Source organism: Castanea sativa, chromosome 2 (assembly GCF_040712315.1).
Source record: "Castanea sativa cultivar Marrone di Chiusa Pesio chromosome 2, ASM4071231v1".
Classification (NCBI taxonomy): domain Eukaryota; kingdom Viridiplantae; phylum Streptophyta; class Magnoliopsida; order Fagales; family Fagaceae; genus Castanea; species Castanea sativa.
This window is the reverse complement of record NC_134014.1, coordinates 38,495,126-38,504,123: the sequence shown is the minus strand read 5'-3', so window position 1 is coordinate 38,504,123 and position 8,998 is coordinate 38,495,126. Positions and strand designations below refer to the sequence as shown.

General features: G+C 32.2%; 1 protein-coding gene and 1 long non-coding RNA gene across 2 annotated transcripts; both read left to right on the top strand.

Moving 5' to 3' along the window:
• The first annotated feature begins 2,032 nt into the window (after positions 1–2,032).
• Positions 2,033–4,022, top strand: LOC142623376 (uncharacterized). Its single transcript, XM_075796779.1, has 6 exons — positions 2,033–2,101; positions 2,203–2,246; positions 2,331–2,351; positions 2,647–2,795; positions 2,948–3,253; positions 3,704–4,022. The coding sequence occupies exons 4-5, from the start codon at positions 2,665–2,667 to the stop codon at positions 3,234–3,236; spliced, it is 420 nt and encodes a 139-aa protein (XP_075652894.1). The 5' UTR covers positions 2,033–2,101; positions 2,203–2,246; positions 2,331–2,351; positions 2,647–2,664; the 3' UTR covers positions 3,237–3,253; positions 3,704–4,022.
• Positions 4,023–7,006: 2,984 nt separating this feature from the next.
• On the top strand, positions 7,007–8,311 carry LOC142623701 (uncharacterized). The gene is made up of 4 exons (XR_012842191.1): positions 7,007–7,066; positions 7,168–7,194; positions 7,796–7,879; positions 8,177–8,311. It is a non-coding gene; the product is annotated as an uncharacterized LOC142623701 (long non-coding RNA).
• The last annotated feature ends 687 nt before the right edge of the window (positions 8,312–8,998 follow it).

Sequence of the window (8,998 nt, the reverse complement as noted above, 5' to 3'; positions counted from 1 at the left end):
GGACATTTGGCCGCTTCACAGTTTTATCAGTGTAGTAAATTATTTTTTGAGGTACAACTATTTCAAACAACTCCATTTTCAAAAAGCTGAAAAATAAGCTATACTAAACAAACCCTGATAGTGTTGGAAACCGTACATTTTTGAAAATTATGTGGAAATCAGGGCAATATATTATGCTGGAAATTTGTTATGTTGAACTTACACTGTTTGTGTGCATGTCTAGTTTGTCCTTTTAGTGCAGTCAATGTTCCAATGTTTTGCAGGAAAATTACCCTTTCCCTTTGGAGTTCTAATGTTTATATCTTAAAATTTTCTTTGTCAATGCATTTACAATTTTCGCTAGATGTATACGTTTGTGATAAACATTGAGTCTAAGATACTGACCGAACTTAATAATGCATGAAAATCAATAATTGACTACTACTGCTACATATTGCTTTCCATTTTCCAAGGTTTTATGGACAACTGAAGAAAGGTTAAGAGTTTGTTAGTGTTTTTGGTATATTGGGTTTTATGGGTGGTTCTTAGTTGCTATTTGTAGCTATGCTTTGGCGATAATTTTATTAGTGAAGGTTGCTATAAACTTCTTGCGTCTGCTGAATCTGCATGGTACACTGTAAGATGTAATGCCCTTTGGCATGGTTTTATGAAGTAGAGCTATAAGCCCTAGAGTTGAGTGCTATATCAATTTAGTAACCAAATTGATCAAAAATACATTTTTTGGGGTAAAAACGTAATAATTGAAACTTCGGAGACTAAAGGAAATATTGCAAAAGTAAATTCTAGAGACACACCCAACTCTACACCTAAATCTGCAACATGTTTATGTATCGCCTTGTGAATTCTAATTGGTGTACCTAATTTTTTTTATCATCAAGTACCCACACTGGTCCTATGTAAGTACTAAAATCTAACACCTAAGCAAGTTGTGAAATTAATTGTGGATTTGGGTGTGGTTGTAGGCACCTTGATTAGAAAATGAGCATGGACATTTTGACTTATGCAATTCATGGGAAAATTTAATATAATTATTTTATAAAAATATAATGTAAAATTTGTAGGTTAAATACTACATGTGTTACTTAAAAGTATTTTCTATTTTTATAAGTTTTATGTAATAGAATATATAATGAACTTTGCATTCAACAACAATACATAGTTATATATATATATGAAAAATATAATTTAATAAAAAAGATTTAAATCACATAATTATACTATTGTTTATATAAATGGAAAAAATCAATTATTGTTTTTGTTTTGTTTTTAGAATTGTTATTTAAATTAATCATACTCACAACTTTTTTAATAAACCTAGAAATTGATCACTGTTCCAATTTGAGTAGAGGATAGACCTTAACAGAAAATTGAAGAGAAATGGCAGGAAGTGATTGAGTGTAGAAGTTTCTCGTATAAAATCATTGACTCTAGAGATATAGTAATATGGAGAAGACAAAATTGTTTCAAGCACCAACAAAAATGGAATTGTGATGTTGGGGTCTTGGGTTGAAACAAGCGATATTTTAGTAGGCAAATTAATGCCTCAGGTGGCAAAAGAATTGTCGTTTGTTTCGGCACGTGTCAACCTTCCGCTCATGATTCAACCACTTGAATCCCATTTCTAATATATATATTACTTTTAAACTATTTCTATCTATATATTACTTTTATACTGTTTCTATTTCACTTCACTTTTCAGATTTGAATTTTATATAAATAAATTAGAAAGAACTGAAGGATATAAAGAGCTAGAGAAAAGGAATTTTAATTTAAATAGCACTCTAATTGTTTTGTTTTGAATACTATTATTATTAAAAATAAAAATTCTAATTAAAAAAGAAAAGAAAAATCTAACCGACTCTCACATTTTAGCGCCAAGCCTAATTGTTTTGTTTCGAATACTATTATTATTAAAAATAAAATTTCTAATTGAAAAAAAAAGAAAAAGAAAAAGAAAAATCTAACCGACTCTCACATTTTAGCGCCAGGACAAAAGATTTAAATTTGAAAAATTGAGGACAACCTCAGAACCACTTCGGGGCATCTCAGGCAAGCTCCTCTCTCTGTCTCAGGTTCTCTCTCGGTCTTAGCTCAGTCTCAGGTTGTCTCTCACTTTCATGTTCTCTCTCTCTCTCTCTCTCTCTCTCTCTCTCAGATTCTCTCTTGAATTTTCTTTCTGACTTGTATTAATCATTTTGATAGCTTTGCAATTTTACGAATCACAGAAGAATTCGTCTCAGTCTCAGGTTCTCTCTCTCAGATTCTCTCTTGAATTTTCTTTCTGACTTGTATTAATCGTTTTTATAGCTTTGCAATTTTACCTATTACAGAAGAATTCGTCTCAGTCTCAGGTTCTCCCTCACTCTTTCTCTCAGATTCTCTCTTAAATTTTCTGTTTGACTTGTATTAATATTTTGATATCATTTCAATTTTACCTGAATAATTCTGTATAAATTGAGAACTCTTAAATATTCTTTTTGACTTGTATTAATCAGTTTGATAGCATTTCAATTCTGATAGAATAACTCTGTTTAAATTGAGAACTCTTAAATCTTGATTTCAGTTTTAACAAATAATAATTCTGTTTAAATTGATTACTCTTATAAATTGTCTTTTTGACTTGTATTGATCAGTTTATTTTGATAGCATTTCAATTTCTACTAGATGGCTGCTACTGCTCGGTTGTCCGCTCGATTGGCGTGGAGGGAAACCAGAGGAAATGGCTCAGTTGTTGGTGGAGGCCTCCGGAAAAGTACTCCTCCAATTAGCAACATTCCAAAATTCGGTCTCATTAGGTAATTTCTTTCTATTTCTATTTCTTCTTGCTGGTTTTTGTCATGAAGCTCCATTTCCTTTGGTCAGAGAGCTCGAGGAGAGAGGGGGAAGATTCTAATTCCAATTTGACAAGTATTTTAATTTAATTATTTTTGTTGTTGTTTCTATATAGGCCTGCTGCTGGTCTTTTCTTTCAAGCTGCTCGTTTTTTCTTTCAAGCTGCTCGTTTTGCATTGTGGTTCTCCAAATATAAGGGTTACTTTCAGGGTGGAGCCAAGATTTTTGTTCTTGGACTTTCTACCTACTGCTTTTCCCAAATTTCCAAGCTGGGAAGTCTGGAGCAGAAAGTTGAACAGATTGATCGTAACGTGGACATTGTTCATGGGGGAATCAACATTATCATTGCTGATTTGGCAGAGATAAAGGGAAGGATGGATGCTGTCATTGCAGCAAATCCATGACTGTTATTGGTCGTCAGGTACAAAGGCTTGGTCATTTCTTGGCTGTATGCAATAAGCAACTAGTGTCATGCATAAATTCCAAATATAGCTTATTTTCATGAATAGTTTCACCTTAATGGGATTGCCTAGGAAATTATTATTATTATTTTTTTTTTTTTGTGTAATTCCCCCTAAAGAAATTTAGGAATAAGGTTAGGGCTTTATCTTGGAAAGCTTCTGTTTGTTGGGTTTGAGTATAATAGGGTTAAGCATATTGCTCATACTGTAACCCATTAACCCCACTTAAACTTTGATTTAATATGCAATAGTTTTTTTGTTGGGATTTAAATGAAGCATGACTACTGATTTATTTTTTCCTTCTTATCAGTCCTTTAAACATATTCTTTTGATGATACTTTCAGAAATCTTTGTATTTTATTATTCACATGTCAAACAAATTTATTTGGTGTCTCTCTTTTGGGATCCAGGACCTGATGGGCTTTTTGAGGTGAAGCACGAGCACCACTAAGGCATTGAGTCCATGGCTACCAAGTGTTGCACATTCTTTCCATCCTGTCAGATTCTATTGTACTACCTTTGGATGTTGATGATCAGAATTTCTTTTTCGCATTATGGATTCTGAACTAATACTTGCAAGTGGCAAATTCTTTTTTGCATTATGGATTCTGGACTAAGGCATTGAGTCCATAGCTACCAAGTTGTTTTGTGTTGTCTTTTTCCCATACTTTCAGCTAAATAAAATTGATGATAGTCTGGATGATTCACTTTCCAGCTGATTGATTTCAATGATAGCAATTATTATCATTTAGTGTGGAATGTGAGTGAATTGACAAGAGGACCACAGGACTGGCCAGGGGAGTTTGGTCTGGAACAGGACTAATGAAAATTCTGAAAGCAAGACAACTAGGAATGAAGCAAATAATTTTGGTATAAGGATTTGGGAGAATTGTGCATTAAGGAAAATCAAGTGGCTTGTCAATTGGAGGCTCTGAAACAAGAAATCAATAATACATTTGAAAAGACACAGGCCTTTTTTTTTTTTTTTTTTTTAACAGTTCATGATAGAAGTTTGACTAAAGCCAAACAACCGGCTGCTTTAGCTTTGAATGTGTACATATTCTGGACTCTTATCAGTAGATGCTTCTTTTTCCTATTGATGTTATGAAAAAAGATAAGAGTTCAGGATTCTTATTCATGAGACATGAGACATGAGAAATGAAAATTAAATTTTATTTTACAAACAAAAATGCCGTGGAAAAAGGAAGAAAACAAAATGGGGGAGAATTTATAAGGTGCCTGTATTAGCTAGGCTTAATGTTTAGGAATTGGGATCCAACATCCACAAAGTGCGGTGATATGAATTTATTCTCTGAAGAGAATCTGATATAAGGAATTTTTTCTCGGACTCTTCAGGCTCCCTGTACCATCTTGGACCTTGGAAGAGTGAGAAGTCGAAAACTTAGCTATGAAAAAAGCTTTGCAAAAACTTAATTAATATGATAACTCGTACTTACTAGTGTTTACAAGTCCAAGTTTGAATCACCTCCTCCACTTAAGATGTATATATTAATAATAATAATAATAATAATAAAGTTATTCGCTCTTAATAACACTACGGGTCCGTTTGGATAAGTGGTTTAAAAAAGTGCGTTTTCAGAAATAGCGTTTTTAAAATAAGCGTTTTGAAAACACAATTTTGAAAATCACAATAAAACGTTTGGCAAACTTTGTGAACAATTAGTCTAAAATTGTTGTTTCAGTACAAATTACCAAAAAGACCTTAGCGTTTGGTTTGTATACTATTTAGTTTGTCTGCTAAATCATGATCCAAATTCCAATATATAAAAAAAAAATATAATTAAGTACAACCAATTACATGATGTATTGTTGTATATTTTTATTGAGTCCAAATCTTCTGTCCCACTTTTCCTACTCCACTCTATACTCCAGCAATAAAAACTTGCCACGTGTTCACCTAATTAATTAAATACTATCATTATTGACTTATTAATGCTACCGTTATTAATTAATAGTAGTATTTAATTAATTAAGTGAACACGTGACAAGTTTTTATTGGTGGAGTATAGAGTGGAGCAGGAAAAGTGAGACAGAAAATTTGGACTCATTTTTATTAGGTATAATAATAGTTTGTTATGTTTATTTAACAAATAAAGATGAAAAAGAAAAGTCATAAAAGTGGCCAAAAGAAAAGAAAAGTCATAAAAGAGTTTATGACCCATACCATTACGTGACCACCTAGGGACTCTAAGTTTTAAGACTTCTAGTTTCAACCATACACGTGGTGGAGGTAGATGGGTAATTGATAAATGTTGCTTTTGTAAAATCAAAAAGTCACTCTCTGTGCTTCCTAAAAATGACGGAAGAACTGAAGAAATAAAGAAAGAAAAACTGGGAGAAAAAAGGTAGAAGAGTTAGAATGCTGGAGATTTAAAGGAGATGAGCTAAGAAAAGTGTGAAGACTACTTATTTAGCAAGTGCCTACCCAGATGCATCTGCCAGCGAAAGCTAGTGCTGTCTGCAACTATATGGTGGTGCAGATTAGGTAAGTTGCTAAAATTACATTAAGCTTGAAGTTTTTTTTGGGAGGGGGGGGGGGGGTCATGATCCCCTCGGCCTCAACGTGGCTCTGCCACTGGACAGAGAGCAAGCTTGAGGGTGACTAGTGAGGTTATTTGCTAGCTGGTGTTTTTGTCATCTAGCAAAAACTTAAGGGTGTTTTAGGTATTCAAACTTTAAAATGTATAATGTGATTTGCGTTTTCAATGAAATTTTTCAAAAAGCTATTCTATACCTCAGTTTCAAAACGTAATATTTGACGTTTTAAATAACGCAATTTCTAGTAAAATCGTTATACCAAACACACGTGAATTGACGATTTTAATAAAAACGTGCGTTTAGGATTCTAGCAAAGGTAAGATTCTTGTAGGCTATAATATTTGAAGCAGCTTCATAGTCAATTTTCAGGTTCATGACAGTGAGTGGAAAAAGAAAAGTAATTTCCCCACCAATGAGCAGAAAACTATATAAAGAATGGAAAACAGATCTTTTAGTCAAAATTTGTCCTGAGTGCTCTATCCAGTACGTGGTCTTCCTAAATCTAACTCATAATCATAAAGGTGCATGTCATGTTCAGTCTAAGATGGGGGTTAGGTAGGACTTTTCAAACTCAATTTTAGGTTTGGAGGGGTTGTCAGTGTTCATTGATTGTGCCAATTGCAGTACGCCGCATGCTTCATTGGTCTTTTCATGTTGCAACTGAGTTCCACCATGATAGAGCAAGTGAAGATTTGAGCAAAAAGAAGAGTAGTGACTTGGCACAAATATGGACTAGGCTGAGGTTGACCCAATCTACTGAAGTCTGGCCTAACCCATAATAATAATAATAATAATAATTATAAAAAAAAAACCGCAGCCCCCAAACTTAATAGAATAAATAGTTGATGTTCAGCAACGCCCACTCCAAAAAATAACACTAACAGTAGGGTTGCATCGTGTTTCAGATTTTTCTTGTACGATCGATCTCTAAAATTACACAATGGAGGATTCTACGGAGGATTTTACTTTTACTGAGCAATTATTGGTGGATTGTTTCTGTATAGGTACGAATTTATGCTAATTGATTAGGGTTTTGTTTTGTTTTTGTTTTTGTTTTTTTTTTTGTCATGTAGTAATTAGATTTTGCTTTTTCTTCATCCCCTAACCCAAACACTAATTCCGCTACTCTTTTTTTTTTCTTTTTTCTTTTTTGTAGTTTATTCTCTGGTAATTTGGAATGTGTTTGCCCATTCAGGAGACATAGTGAGCTCGTGGCAAGTTCTGCTTTTGGTTTTACTTTTTAATTTAATTTAAATTAATTGTTGACTTTTACTGAGTTGATACTAATTTGATCGTGTTGCATCTTGGTCTATAGGTTTGAAAGACGAGCAAAAAAATCCGAGTATGTCTGTTTTTCGTTTTTACTATGCTTTCATATAATTCAAAGAAATCTCATCATGTGCTTGCATGTTCTAATTATTTATATACTCATGGTCCTATTTTGAGTTTACGTTGGAGTTTAGTTGGTGCATAATATAGACCTTTCAGTTGGATTTATAACTTACCAGTGGAGAGTAGTTATGGGTTTAGGGTTTTGAGAACTTGTGTATCTAGGGTTTAGGGTTGCTTAAAAAGGATTATGGGATTGTAAAAAAAGAAAAAGAAAAAGCAGAAAACATAGGTTTTTAATGTATTTAAGAGGTTGTATGAACTCTACTTAGAGAAGGAGAAAAAACTCTCTCTTGTACCGGTAGTATTTGGTTTCTTACTAGTATAGTACTAGTCCAAATACTAAATAAGTCCTATTAATACAATAAAACCCTTGGAATTTGCATTTTTTTTTTATGCCTATTGGGTTGTTAATATATTGTATGACTTTTATTATAAAGATTTTGCATTGACATGATGTTCCTTTTAGGCATCTTGGTATTTATTCAGAATCAATTTGATTAAATTTTGTTGTTTCAATTATTATTTTCATTCTAATGATTTTTTTTTAACAGGTTAGCTAGAATCCATCACATAATTCGCAAGAAAGGATGGACAGCAAAATTTATGACTTTGGGAGAGTTGGCTGAGGATCTTAAGTAAGTCTTACAATTTTAACAAATTCGTATGCATAATAGTAACTTTAGAATTTGTTCACAAGAATCTTTAAACTTGATCCGATTAAACCAAACATTGTATACTTGTTCGACTGTAGAATTTTTCCTTTTAAGGTAAAATCAAATGCCTTTTAATTTGGTCTATTGTTTCATGAAGTTTTTAGGATCTGTGAAGATGCAAACTTTTGGACTAGAATGTGATATCTTTGACAATTTTCTTTTTAATTTTTTGCAAGAAAAAAAAATCTTAATGACTTCCCAATTTACTTATGGGCCTAGGTCTTATGGAGATACGTGGAGCGAACTGGCTGAATCTGAATGAAACTTCAATGTGAAGACAGATTGACATGAATTCAAAATATTCTTGCTTCACAGTTATTAAATATACTAGTTCCTCGCGTGATGTGCTACTCGTATGTTGAATCTTTAGTTACATTTATGTTATGTTTCATGTATAATACTTATTATGGTTAATATTTTCGGAATGAACTTCAATTATATTAAATATTATAATTAATATTATGAATTAATTGCTTGATTTTTTTTTTTGGTGGTAATTTAGTAGTTGGAGGTTGGGGGATTTGAATTTTGCATATCATTGTTGAAAACACCTGGGAGTGTAAATTGAGTTACAAGGCTTGTGAAAAATGCGTGATTAATTGCATTAAATTTAATTGTTGTCGAACAAGATAAAATTACTTATTCTTAATTGATCAATGCAATTGCAATCATGTGTTGAATTTATGCCAAAATATTGTTCTTGTCTCCAAAGTTTACATGAATTTTTCATTTTTTACATAAATTCTAAAAATTTAATGAATTTATTTGTTTTATATTTTTAATAATTTAAAGATGAAAACGAACTTCTGAAATTGATGTTGTTTATGGATGAAAAAATTGTATTTTTTTTTTTTTAAAGTTTAGAGATCTAGAACAAAATTCATGGAAATTTTAGGGTTGAAAACAATATTTTGGCATTAAATTTAACCGTGCTTTACACCTAAAGAATAGTATTTAAGTTTGGTCTATTATATTTGATATGTTTTTACGTACTTTGTGTCCTTAATGACAAGAATTTCCTACACACAACCCCTGCAGCAG

Excerpts from the sequence above, each read along its gene's own strand:
- LOC142623376 (XM_075796779.1), top strand. The coding sequence starts at position 2,665 with ATGGCTGCTACTGCTCGGTTGTCCGCTCGATTGGCGTGGAGGGAAACC. Across the intron at positions 2,796-2,947 it reads CCAAAATTCGGTCTCATTAG|GCCTGCTGCTGGTCTTTTCT; the intron begins GTAATTTCTTTC and ends GTTTCTATATAG.